Below are 13,941 nucleotides of genomic sequence, written 5' to 3'. Positions count from 1 at the left end.
GCGAGGAATGGGCTGCCAGCAGGCAGATATGATAGGGTCTTTTAAGATACTTCTGGAGTACATGGAGCTCAGAAAAATGTAGGGCTATTGGTACCCTAGGTAATTTCTAAGGTAAGGACATGTTCGGCACAACCTTGTGGGCCGAAGGGCCTGTATTGTGCTGTAGGTTTTCTATGTCACATGAAATTTTTCTGTTTTCCATTTAATATTTTTACAAAATTCAATGCACTGCAACATGGGAGGGAGAGGACAGTTGGCATTTCTGATCAAGACTATTCATTCAGACTGGTCTGCTTGATCCCGCTGAGTTTCTTCAGTATTTTGTTTGTTGCTCATTTTAGAGTTTCATTTGAAGCTGACAGAATCTTAAGTCCTATCTTTTCTGGTCAAGTCTGTACCCTGATGTGGTTTTAAAATTATTCCATATGGTAGTGGAAATATAACTTTGAAGATTTTGAGTTAAGTTACAGCAAATTATCAACCATTTACAAGACTTACGATAGCTCAACATAATATTAATTGACAGTTTCTGCTTTTGCTAAGTGTATTAGCATGTAATTTAATATCCTAAAGTCAGTGTCATTGTGCAACGAACTGTCGTGTAAGATTATATTTCCTAATGAAGACTTTTCATTTATGACAGAGTTTGCATATGGAGGCCATCCATATCCATTTTCAGGAATATTTGAGATCACTCCAGGAGATTCAACTGAACTTGGCGAAACATTTAAATTTAAGTAAGTGAGTAATAGAAGTAAGTAAGTAGGAATCATTCTTTAATCCATACATTTGTCACCTTCAAAAATAAAACTCATTTCCAAAGAAAATCTCAAACTAAGCTTCTATTTAAAAATGGCATGAAATTGCAGTTGGTTAGCCTCTCATTGCTGGACACACATCACTGCATCAATTTTGCACTTTTGCTAAAGTGGTTAGGAACTGGGTTCTTAATATAAAAGTAAGAGAGGGCAATTTTTGAGAGAGTTTAAGAGAGCAGAGCTGCAAAGATGGAGCAGAGATATCTAAATCACCCTTAGTGACAGGAGAGGTACCAGAGAGTTGGAGGATAGCCAATGTTATTCCACTCTTTAAAAAAGGCACAAAACATAAAGCAGGAAATTATAGGCTGGTGAGTCTGACATCAGTTGTGGGAAAGTTATTAGAAGTAATTCTAAGGGACCAGGTATACAGTATAAATATTCAGATAGATATGGACTGGTTAAGGATAGTCAGCATGGCTTTGTGCGTGGCAGGTCTTATCTAACCCATGCTATAGAGTTTCTAGAGGAAGTTACCAGGAAAGTGGATGAAAGCAAGGATGCTGTCTATATAGTCTTTAGCAAGACATTTAACAAGATCCCTCATGGGAGGTTATTCAAGTTCAGTCGCTTGGCATTGAAGATGAGATAGTAAATTGGATTAGTCATTGGCTTTGTGGGAAAAGCTTGAGAGTGGTTGTAGATGGTTACCTCCCTGACTGTAGGCCTGTGACCAGTGAGTGGAATGCCACAGGGATCGGTGCTGGGTCCATTGTAGTTTATAATCTGGATGATAATATGGTTAACTGGATCAGCAAACTTATGGATGACATCAAATTGGGAGTGTAGTGATAGTGAGGAAGGCTTGCAGAGCAATCTGCATCAGATGGAAAAATGGGCTGAAAAATGGTAGGTGGAATTTAATACAGACAAGTGTGAGGTTTTGCACTTTGGTAGGACAAAGTGGTAGGTTTGGTAGGTCGTATGCAGTGAACAGTGGGCACTTTGGAGTCTGATAGAATAAAGGGATCTGGAATACAGGTCCATAATTGATTAAAAGTGGCATCACAGGTTGATAGGGTTGTAAAGAAAGCTTTGGTACATTGGCCTTTCTTAAGTCAATGTATTGAGTACAGGAGATGGGATGTTATGTTGAAGTTGTATAAGACATTGGTGAGGTCTAATTTGGAGTGTTCTGTACGGTTTTGTCACCTACCCACAGGAAAGATGTTAATAAGGTTGAAAGAGTACAGGGAAAATTTTCAAGGATGTTCCCGTGTCTGGAGGACCTGGGGTATAAAGAAAGATTGAATTGATTAGGATTTGAGAATGTAGAACATTGAGAGGAAATGTAATAGATATACAGAATTATGAGGGTTATAGATGGGCAAATGCAGGCTTTTCTACTGAGGTTGGGTGAGAGTACAACCAGAGGCCATGGGTTAAAGGTGAAAGCTAAAAAAATGTAAGGAGAACGTGAGTGGTTACTTCTCCACTGAGAGCGTCACAAAAATGTGGAATGAACTGCCAGCACAAGTGGTGCATGCAAATTTGATTTCAACGTTTAAGCAAAGTTTAGATGGCCCGTGGACAGTAGGGGTATGGAAGGCTTGGTCCCGGTGCATGTCCATGGGAGTAGGCAGTTTAAAAGGATTTGACATGGAGGAGATGGGACAAAGGGCCTGTTTCTGTGCTGTACTTCTCTATAACTCTAAAAGTTTACATAGAAACGTAGAAAACTTACAGCACAATACAGGCCCTTCAGCCCACAAAGCTGTGCCAAACATGTCCTCACCTTAGAAATTACCTCGGGTTACCCATAGCCCTCTATTCTTCCGAGCTCCATGTATCTGTCCAGGAGTCTCTTAAAAGACCCTATCATATCCGCCTCCACCACAGTCGCTGGCACTGCATTCTACGTGCTAACCACTCTTTGCGTAAAAAAACTTACCCCTGATATCTTCATCTGTCCCTACTCCCTAGCACCTTAAAACTGTGCCCTCTCATGCTAACCATTTCAGCCCTGGGAAAAGGCCATACAATCAATGCCTCTTATTATCTTATACACCTTTATCAGGTCACCTCTCATCCTCCGTCACTCCAAGGAAAAAGGCAGAGTTCACTCAACCTATTCTCATAGGGCATGCTCCCCCAGTCCAGCAACATTCTTGTAAATCTCCTCTGCACCCTTTCTATGGTTTCCATATCCTTCCTATTGAGAGGCGACCAGAACTGAGCACAGTATTCCAAGTGATGTCTGACCAGGATCCTATATAGCTGCAGTATTACCTCTTGGTTCCTAAACTCAATCCAAAGACTGATGAAGGCCAATGTACTGTATGCCTTAACCACAGAGCCAACCTGTGCAGCAGCTTTGAGCATCCTATGGACTCGGACCCCAAGGTCCCTCTGATCCTCCACACTGCCAAGAGTCTTACCATTAATACTATATTCTCTAATCATATTCAACCTACCAAAATGAACCACCTCACACTTATCTAGGTTGAACTCTATCTGCCACTTCTCAGCCCAGTTTTGCATCCTATCAATGTCCTGTTGTAACCTCTGACAGCTCTCTACACTATTCACAGCACCCCCAACCTTCATGTCATCAGAAAATTTTGTAACCCATCCCCTCACTTCCTCATCCAGGTAATTTATAAAAATCATGAAGAGTAGGGGTCCCAGAACAGATCTCTGAGGCACACCACTGGTGACCGACCTCCATGCAGAATATGACCCGTCTACAACCACTTTCTGCCTTCTGTAGGCAAGCCAGTTCTGGATCCACAAAGCAATGTCCCCTTGGATCCCGTGCCTCTTCCCTTTCTCAGTAAGCCTTGCATGGGGTACCTTGCTGAAAGTCATATACACTACTGAAATTCATATGACACTCAAAGCTGCTATGCAGGTTGAATTTGTGGTTAAGAAGGCATACGGTGCATTGGCCTTCATCAATTGTGGGATTGAGTTTAAGAGCCGAGAGGTAATGTTGCAGCTGTATAGGACCCTGGTCAGACCCCACTTGGAGTACTGTGCTTAATTTAACATAGAACAATACAGCACAGTTAAACCCTGCCTCCCATACAACCCTCCATCTTAAATTCCTCCATATACCTGTCTGTTAGTCTCTTAAATTTCACTAGCTTATCTGCCTCCACCACAGACTCAAGCAGTGCATTCCATGCACCAGCCACTCTCTGAGTAAAAACCCTTCCTCTAATATCCCCCTTGAACTTCCCTCCCCTTACATTAAAGCCATGTCCTCTTGTATTGAGCAGTCCTAGCTCCCTTAATCTCTGATCATAATGTATACTCTCTAAACCAGGCAGCATCCTGGTAAATCTCCTCTGTACCCTTTCCAATCCTTCCACATCCTTCCTATAGTGAGGCAACCAGAACTGGAACCAGTTCTCCAGTTTGGCCTAACTAGACTTTTATACAGCTGCAGCATTACCTCACAACTCTTAAACTCTGTCCCTAGACTTATGAAAGCCAACACTCCATAAGCTTTCTTAACTACTCTATCTACCTGTGAGGCAACTTTCAGGGATCTGTGGACATGTACCCCCAGATCCCTCTGCTCCTCCACACTACCAAGTATTCTGCCATTTATTTTGTACTCTGCCTTGGAGTTTGTCCTTCCAAAGTGTACCTCCGCACACTTCTCTGGGTTGAACTCCCATTTGCTACTTCTGCATCCTATCAGTGTCTCTCTGCAATCTTCGACAATCCTCAACACTATCCACAACATCACCAATCTTTGTGTCATCTGCAAACTTGCCAAACCACTCTTCTACCCCCACATCCAGGTCCTTAATAAAAATCATGAAAAGTAGAGGTCCCAGAACCGATCCTCGTGGGACACCAGTAGTCACAGCCCTCCAATCCGAATGTACTTCCTCCACCATGACCCTCTGCTTTCTGCAGGCAAGCCAATTCTGAATCCACCTGGCCAAACTTCCCTGGATCCTATGCCTTATGACTTCCTGAATAAGCTTACCGTGTGGTACCTTGTCAAATGCCTTACTAAAATCCAAGTAGATCACATCCATTGCACTACCCTGATCTATGTGCCTGGTCACCTCCTCAAAGAATTCCCATCAGGCTTGTTAGACACGATCTGCCCTTCACAAAGACATGCTGACTGTCCCTGATCAGACCATGATTCTCTTAATGCTCATAGATCCTATCTCTAAGGATCTTTTCCAACAGCTTGTAAGGCTCACTGGTCTATAATTACCGGATTATCCCTACTACCTTTTTAGAACAAGGGGACAACGTTCGGCTCCCTCCAATTCTCCTGTGGACAACGAGGATATAAGATCCTAGCCAGAGGCTCAGCAATCTCTTCCCTCGCCTCGTGGAACAACCTGGGGAATATTCCATCAGGCCCCAGGGACTTACCCATTCTAATGTATCTTAACAACTCCAACACCTCTTTTGCCTTATATCAACATGCTTCAGAACATCAACCTCACTCATATTGTCCTCACCGTCATCAAGTTCCCTCTCATTGGTGAATACTTAAGAGAAGTATTCATTGAGGACCTTGCTAACTTCCACTGCCTCCAGGCACATCTTCCCACCTTTATCTCTAATCGGTCCTAACTTCACTCCTGTCAACCTTCTGTTCTTCACATAATTGAAGAATGCCTTGGGGTTTTCCTTTACCCTACTCACCGTCCTTCTCATGCCCCCTTCTTGCTCTCCTCAGCCCCTCCTTAAGCTCCTTTCTTGCTACCCTATATTCCTCAATAGACTCATCTGATCCTTGCTTCCTAAACCTCATGAAGCTGCCTTCTTCCATCTGACAAGATTCTCTACCCCACTTGTCACCCATGGTTCCCTCACCCTATCTTCCTCACCGAGCCAAATCTATCCCTACCATCCTGCAAGAGATCCCTAAACATCAACTGCATGTCCATAGTACTTTTCCCTGCAAAAACATCATCCCATTTCACACTTGCAAGTTCTAGCCTTATAGCCTCATAATTTGCCCTTCCCCAATTAAAAGTTTTCCTGTCCTCTTTGATTCTATCCTTTTCCATGATAATACTAAAGCCAGAGAGTGGTGGTTACTGTCCCCCAGATGTTCACCCACTGAGAGATATGTGACCTGACCGGGTTCGCTACGTAATGCTAGATCTAGTATGGCATTCCCCCAGTCAACATACTGTGACAGGAGGCCGTCCTGGGCGCACTTAACAAACTCTGCCCTGTCTGAACCATTGGAACTAATCAAGTGCCAATCAGTATTAGGGAAGTTAAAGTCACCCATGATAACAACCCTGTTATTTTTGTACCATTCCAAAATCTGCCTCCACCAGGGGGCCTATAGAATATTCCCAATAGAGTTACTGCTCCCTTCCTGTTCCTGACTTCTACCCATACTGACTCAAAAGAGGATCCTGCTACATTACCCACCCTTTCTGTAGGTGTAATAGTATCCCTGACCAGTAATGCCACCCCTCCTCCCTTTCCCCACCCCCATCCCTTTTAAAGCACTTAAATCCAGGAATATTGGGAATCCATTCCTGCCCTGGTGCCAGCCAAATCTTAGTAATGGCCACTACATCATAATTCCATGTATGTATCCAAGCTCTCAGTTCATCACCTTTGTTCCTGATGCTTATTGCATTGAAGTACATGCACTTTAACCCTTCTACCTTACTACCCTTGCGCCCTTTATTTTGTTTCTCTTTCCTCAAAGCCTCCTTATATTTTAGATCTGGCCATCTTTGTCATGACCTTTATCCTCCTCCACCTCACCATCTGCTCTAACACTCTGGTTCCCCTCCCCCTGCAAAACTAATTTAAACCCCCCCGGAGCAGCACTAGCAAGCCTTCCAGCAAGGATGTTAGTCCCCCTCCAGTTCAGGTGCAACCCATCCTGTCGGAACAGGTCCCACCTTCTCTGGAACAAGGCAGAGTTGTCCAGAAACATGAAGCCCTCACTAGCATGTGGCACAGGTAGCAATCCTGAGATTGCAACCCTGGAGGTGCCATCCTTCAACTTTGCACCTAACTCCCTATATTCTCTTTGCAGGACCTCCTCCTTCTTCCTATCCACGTCATTGGTCCCTACATGGAGCACGACATCTGGCTGCTCACCCTCCCTCCTGGGAAAGCTGAGAACTCGATCCGAGATATCACGGACCCTGGCACCAGGGAGGCAACAGACCATCTGGGATTCTCAATCTCTTCCACAGAACCTCTTATCTGTCCCCCTAACTATTGAATCCCCTATCACTACTGCTCTCCTCTTTTCCCTCCTTCCCTTCTGAGCTGAGGGTCCAGTCTAGGTGCCAGAGACGCAATCACTGCAACTTGTCCCTGGTAGGTCGTCCCCACCAACAGTATCCAAAACAGTATACTTATTATTGATGGGAATGGCCACAGGGGTGCTCTGCTCATTCTGTCTATTCCCCTTCCCTCACCTGACAGTCAGTCACCCAACTACCTGTCTCCTGACTCCTAGGGGTGACTATTTCCCTGAAACTCCTGTCTATTTCTGCCTCTGCCTCCCAAATGATCCGAATTTCATCCAGCTCCAGCTCCAGTTCCCTATCTCGGTTTGTCAGGAGCTGCAGCTAGATGCATCTTTTATAGGTGTAGTCATCGGGGACAATTGTGCTCGTCCTGACTTCCCGCATACTGCAAACAGAGCTCTCGACTGCCCTAACTGCTGCCTCCATTACCTACTCCTGAGCTAATTAGATTAATTAAAGGAGCTTACCTGGCCTTACCTGAATGGGAGCAAGCTCATCCTCAGCCTCTGTTTGCCGAAGCCACTTGAGCCAAAGCCTTCCTACTCTGTCTCCCTTTACTCCGTCGCCTGCTCCGTTAATCTGCTCGCTTTTTAAACTCTCCCACTGTGTCAGGGGCCGACTTTCACGCACTTGTGCAGTCGTGCAACGTTCAAACTGCCGAAGGAATTAATTTTGGTCACTTCACTACAGGAAGGACCTGGAAACCATAGAAAGGGTGCAGAGGAGATTTACAAGGATGTTGCCTGGATTGGGGAGCATGCCTTATGAGAATAGGATGAGTGTACTTAACCTTTTCTCCTTGTAGTGATGGAGGATGAGAGGTGACCTGATAATGAAAGGCATTGATTGCGTGGATAGTCAGAGGCTTTTCCCCAGAGCTGAAGTGGATAGCACGAGAGGGTGTAGTTTTAAGGTGCTTGGAAGTAGTTACAGAGGAGATGTCATGGGTAAGTTTTTTTACGCAGAGTGGTGAGGGCTTGGAATGGGCTGCTGGCGGTGGTGGTGTAGGCAGAAACTATAGCGTTTTTTAAGAGACTCCTGTATGGCTACATGCAGCTTAGAGAAATAGAGGGCCAGGGTAGTTCTAAGGTTAGAAAAATAGAGGGCCTGGGTAGTTTCAAGGTAAGGACATGTTCGGCACAGTTTTGTGGGCTGAAGGGCCTGTATTGTGCTGCATGTTTTCTGTGTTTCTACACTACACCTTTATTGGTGCTTGCAGGGACTGGAAGAAGCTGGTAATACAGACTCATGGATACAAGTATTTAGCTAGAAATAGATGGGACAAAATGGAATGATTTGAGGATGAAAATAAAGAATCTCTTCATATAGTGTGTAATTTGATAATGATGCGGCTGGTGCCGTAGTGGTTTCATTCGTTGCCAGGCAGGCATTCCTTATCCATCCTTACCACTCTGTAAAAATGGTGTTCTTGGGGAGGCCTTTGTGATAATAGTATTGTTATGATGGCATTATGCAGTTCCACAATATTGAGAGGGCACTGTATGAATCAAAAGTAATAGCTGGAATTAGAATGTGCCGAATTCTCTTCTATTACAAATTATATTTGCCCTTTTGTTGATGAATAGTTGGCCCAAGGTATTTCCACACTGTAAGCATGCAGACAATGCTTTTCACTATATGTTTTGATGTTCATGTGAAAAATAAATCTGAATCCGAAACTAAGAAGAAACATTTTTAATTTAGTGCTGTTGAATGTTTGTTGTGTTCACTTAATCTGTTTGTGTTGTACTCCGCAGACAAGCCATTGTAATGGGTAGCACTGACTTTACAGAGGATGATGTAGAACACATTGTTGAAGAGCTAGGAAAAGAATACAAGGGAAATGCTTATCATCTAATGCACAAAAATTGTAACCATTTTTCATCAGCTATATCAGAGGCAAGTATATTGAAATTCATGTAACCAGTATGGAGACCTCATTTATTACTTCTCCCCACACTCCCTCCCCCTCTCACTTTGCATTCATCTCTTCTGTTTTCCTCCTCTTTTTAAAAACCAATATTGTGCAGATAGTTCTCTTGTATTGTGTGTTTTCATTACGTGAATTGGTTATAATGAATTAAGAATACTGTTGTCTTATACAGCCTATGTTGCTTATACCATGATCGGGAAAATTTGTTTAAATCTGTGCTTTGAAGGCAACTGCAGCTTATTCTACTCTAACGCAACTTTCTATAATGCATGGTTTCTTAGGAACATAACTAGAGTGTTACTGTAAAACTATCCATATATAAACACTACTCATTCCTTAGTTGCTTACTAAGCATACAGAGGGACCATTTCCTTTGACGTCACTGATGTATTGGTTCTGGAAAGAAAGCTTGCAAAATTGAGGAGTAAAGTTTATATAAAAATGGATTTTGCAAAAACCAGATGTCCCTTAATTCAATCCTTAATCCAGTAATGTATAATGTCTTGTTTTAAATTATAGTCATACAACAAGGAAACTGGTCCATTGGCCCACTGAACTGCAGTATCATTAACACCAATACCATTCAGTATTCTGTGGCCACTTTATTAGGTAGACCTGTAACTGGATGTTAATGCATATAACTAACAAGCCAATCAATGGCAGCAGCTCAATGCTTAAAAGCATGCTGGTATGGTAAAGAGATTCAGTTGTTGTTCAGATCAAACATCAGAATGGGGAAGACATGATCTAAGTGACTTTGATGTGGAATGATTGTTGGGGCGGTTTGAGTATCTCAGAAACAGCTGATCTTCTGGGATTTTCATACAAAAATCTCCAGAGTTTACAGAGAATGGTGCAAAAAAACACAGTGAGCGGCAATTCTGTGAGAAAAAATGCTTTGTTAATGAGAGAAGTCAGGAGAATGGCCAGACTGGTTCAAAGTGACAGGAAGGGAAAGTGATTCAAATAACAACATGTTGTGGAGATGAGCATCTCTGAGTGGATGGGTTTACAGCAGCAGAAGACCACAAATATAGGTACTGGAGGACCCTAATAAAGTGGTCATTGATTGTTTTTGTGCTAATGAGACTGTCCACAGATTTCTGCAGTTTTGTGGGGTCAAGTGCATAGCATTTGCCATACCAAGTCGGAATCAGGGTTATTATCACCGGTGTCGTGAAATTTGTTTAACTTAGCAGCAGCAGTTCAATGCAATGCATAATATAGAAGAAGGGGAAAAAATAATAAAGAAACAAATTATTTATTTATTTACAGTATAGATTTAAAAAGTGGGGTGGTGTTCATGCATTCAATGTCCTTTTAGAAATCGGGTGGCAGAGGGGAAGAAGCTGTTCTTGAATCGCTGAGTGTTTGCCATCACATACCTCCTACCTGATGGTAACAGTGAGAAAAGGTGCTGGAGGTCCTTAATGATAGATGCTGCTCCTTGAAGATGTCTTGGGTATTCTGTAGGCTAGTACCCAAGATGGAGTCGACTAAATTTACAGCCCTCTGCAGCTTCTTTCAGTCCTGTGTGGTAGCCCCCTCCCCCTCCATATCAGACAGTGGTTCAGCCTGTCAGAATGCTCTCCACAGTACATCTACAGAAGTTTTTGAGTGTATTTGTTGTGTTACGAACCCCTTAACTGGGTCACTTACCAGCAAAGATAGAGAGGTCCGTTGAAGTCTGATGGTACTATTTTTTAAAGTATTTATTGATAAAGGGGCACAAAAATAAGATTAATGCAAACATACAGATAATATACGTCGTCAATACAAAATCTAAAAGCGCGGGTATCATAATAACCAATAAGAAATAGCTCTATCGCTGTATAGGGGATAATGTATTGTCCGATGGAAATATAAAAGTCACTGTTAGTTCGTTCAGGCTGCAGCGTTTTGGGTTTAAGAGAGAGACGGTTTAAACTTGCCCAGTCTTTTATGATGCCAATCCGTTGAGTCGGGGAGTTGGTTTCCCCGTTATTAGCTAAAAGCCGTTTTCCGTGTTACAAGCCACCAGTCCCAGGCAACGGAACTGAACGCACGTGGCCTCCTTCAAATGCCTTCCCGCTATCACGGGAAGTGCTATCATTTCTTCTGGTGCGTCTGAGAGGCTGTTCCCACAGACCCTCTTTTATCCTGACTCGCAGGGTCACAGATGTCAATCAGGTTGGGGGTGATGCAATCCCTCCCTCAACCAGCCCACTTTGCCTGAGGGCGTTCACATAGCATAGTATCTCCAATCCACAAATTCGCCTTCCGGAGACAATGGCCATGTCCCGTAGCTTTACATCGCCGGGGGAACGAGACATTCCGCACGTCTCTCTCTCATTTCCTGGGCCCCCTGACCCAACCCAACAATGATCCTGCGATTCTCACAAAGGAGGGGGCTGCAGGCATAACAGTTGGCTTACCAAATCTCTTCAAACTCCTAATGAAGTATAGTCACCGTGTAGGCTTCTTTATAACTGGAATTGATATGCTGGGATCAGGTCAGAGATTTTGACACCCAGGAACTTGAAGCTGCTCACTCTCTCCATTTCTGATCCCTCTGTGAGGATTGGTATGTGTTCCTTCGTCTTACCGTTCCTGAGGTCCACAGTCAGCTCTTTAGTCTTACTGACATTGAGTGCAAGGTTGTTGCTGCGACACCACTCCACTAGTTGGCATATTTCGCTCCTGTATGTCCTCTCATTTCCATAGAACCATAGAACATTACAGCACAGAAAAAGGCCTTTTGGCCTTTCTTGGCTGTGCTGAACCATTTTCCTGCCTAATCCCACTGATCTGCACCTGACCCATATCCCTCCTTACACCTCTCATCCATGTGCCTGTCCAAGTTTTTCTTAAATGTTAAAAGTGAGCCCGCATTTACCACTTCATCTGGCAGCACATTCCACACTCCCACCACTCTCTATGTGAAGACGCCACTCCCCAATGTTCCCTTTAAACTTTTCCCCCTTCACCCTTAACCCATGTCCTCTGGTTTTTTTCTCCCCTAGCCTCAGTGGAAAAAGTCTGCTTGCATTCATTCTATACCCATCATAATTTTATATATCTCTATCAAGTCTCCCCTCATCCTTCTACACTCCAGGGAATAAAGTCCTAACCTATTCAACCTTTCTCTGTAACTCAGTTTCTCAAGTCCCAGCAACATCCTTGTAAACCTTCCCTGCACTCTTTCAACCTTATTAATATCCTTCCTGTAATTTGGTGAACAAAACTGCACACAACAGTCCAGATTCGTCCTCACCAATGCTTTATACAACCTCACCATAACATTCCAACTCTTATATTCAATACTTTGATTTATAAAGGCCATTGTACCAAAAGCTCTCTTTACTACCCTATCTACCTGTGACGCCACTTTTAGGAAATTTTCTATCTGTATTCCTCGATCCCTCTGTTCTACTGCACTCCTCAGTGCCCTACCATTTACCTTGTATGTTCTACCTTGGTTTTTCCTTCCAAAGTGCAATATCTCACACTTGTCTGTATTAAACTCCATCTGCCATTTCTCAGCCCATTTTTCCAGCTGGTCCAGATCCTTCTGCAAGCTTTGAAAACCTTTCTCACTGTCCACTACACCTCCCAGTCTTCGTATCATCAGCAAATTTGCTGATCCAATTTACCACATTATCATCCAGATCATTGATATAGATGATAAATAACAATGGACCCAGCACTGATCCCTGTGGCACACCACTAGTCACAGGCCTCCACTCAGAGATGCAATCCTCTACTACGTCTCTCTGTCTTCTCCCATTGAGCCAATGTCTAATCCAATTTACTACCTCACCATGTACATCTAGCGACTGAATCTTCCTAACTAACCTCCCATGCAGGACCTTATCAAAGGTCTTACTGAAGTGCATGTAGACAATATCCACTGCCTTCCCTGCATCCATTTTTCCTTGTAACCTCCTCAAAAAACTCTAATAGATTGGTTAAACATGACCAACCACGCACAAAGCCATGTTGACTCTCCCTAATGTCCCTGTCTATCCAAATACTTGTAGATCCTATCTCTTAGTACTCCTTCCAATAATTTACCTACTACCGACATCAAACTTACTGGCCTATAATTTCCCGGATTACTTTTAGAGCCTTTTTTAAACAACGGAACCACATGAGCTATCCTCCAATCCTCCGGCACCTCACCCATAGATACCAACATTTTAAATATATCTGCTAGGGCCCCTGCAATTTCAACACAAGTCTCCTTCAAGGTCCAAGGGAATACCCTGTCAGGTCCTGGGATTTATCTACTCTGATTTGCCTCAAGACAGCAAGCACCTCCTCCTCTTCAATCTGTATAGGTTCCATGACCTCACTACTTGTTTGCCTTATTTCCATTGACTCCATGCCAGTTTCCTTAGTAAATACAGACGCAAAAAAAACCATTTAAGATCTGCCCCATTTGCCCCATTTCTTTTGGTTCTATACACAGCTGACCACTCTGATCTTCAAGAGGACCAATTTTAATCCCTTACTATCCTTTTGCTCTTAATATACCTGTAAAAACTCTTTGGATTATCCTTCACCTTGACTGCCAAAGCTACCCCATGTCTTCTTTTAGCCCTGCTGATTTCTTTCTTAAGTATCTTCTGCACTTTTTATACTCCTGAAGTACCTTATTTGCTCCCTGGTTCAAGCATGTCATACATCTCTCTCTTCTTTATCAGAATTCCAATATCCCTAGAGAACCAAGGTTCCTTATTCTTACTCACTTTGTCTTTAATCCTGACAGGGTCATACAAACTCTCAAAATTTCTTCTTTGAAGGCCTCCCACTTACCAACGACATCCTTGCCAGAGAACAACCTTTTCGAATCCACGCTTTTTAGATCGTTTCTCATTTCTTCATATTTGGCCTTTTTCCAATTTAGAACCTCAACTCGAGGACCAGATCTATCTTTATTCATGATCAAGTTGAAACTAATGGTGTTATGATCACTGAAACCAAAGTGCTCCCCTGC

The 13,941-nt window shown here is 43.2% G+C and overlaps 1 protein-coding gene across 8 annotated transcripts in view; it reads left to right on the top strand.

Annotated features, from left to right (window-relative positions):
* The window catches only part of LOC132403154 (deubiquitinase DESI2-like), a 121,480-nt gene that overhangs the window by 81,693 nt on the left and 25,846 nt on the right, over positions 1-13,941 (top strand). For 7 of the 8 annotated variants that reach the window (XM_059986489.1, XM_059986490.1, XM_059986491.1 and 4 more), the window contains 2 exons: positions 644-737; positions 8,788-8,929. In XM_059986489.1, the coding sequence (XP_059842472.1) occupies positions 644-737; positions 8,788-8,929 (236 nt within the window). Of the gene's footprint in view, positions 1-643; positions 738-6,807; positions 7,098-8,787; positions 8,930-13,941 lie in introns of those variants that run through there. The other variant, XR_009515192.1, reaches the window with a different exon arrangement.

This window comes from Hypanus sabinus, chromosome 12, assembly GCF_030144855.1.
Source record: "Hypanus sabinus isolate sHypSab1 chromosome 12, sHypSab1.hap1, whole genome shotgun sequence".
NCBI lineage: Eukaryota > Metazoa > Chordata > Chondrichthyes > Myliobatiformes > Dasyatidae > Hypanus > Hypanus sabinus.
The sequence above is the reverse complement of the archived record's forward strand: the minus strand, read 5'-3'. Positions and strand labels throughout refer to the sequence as shown.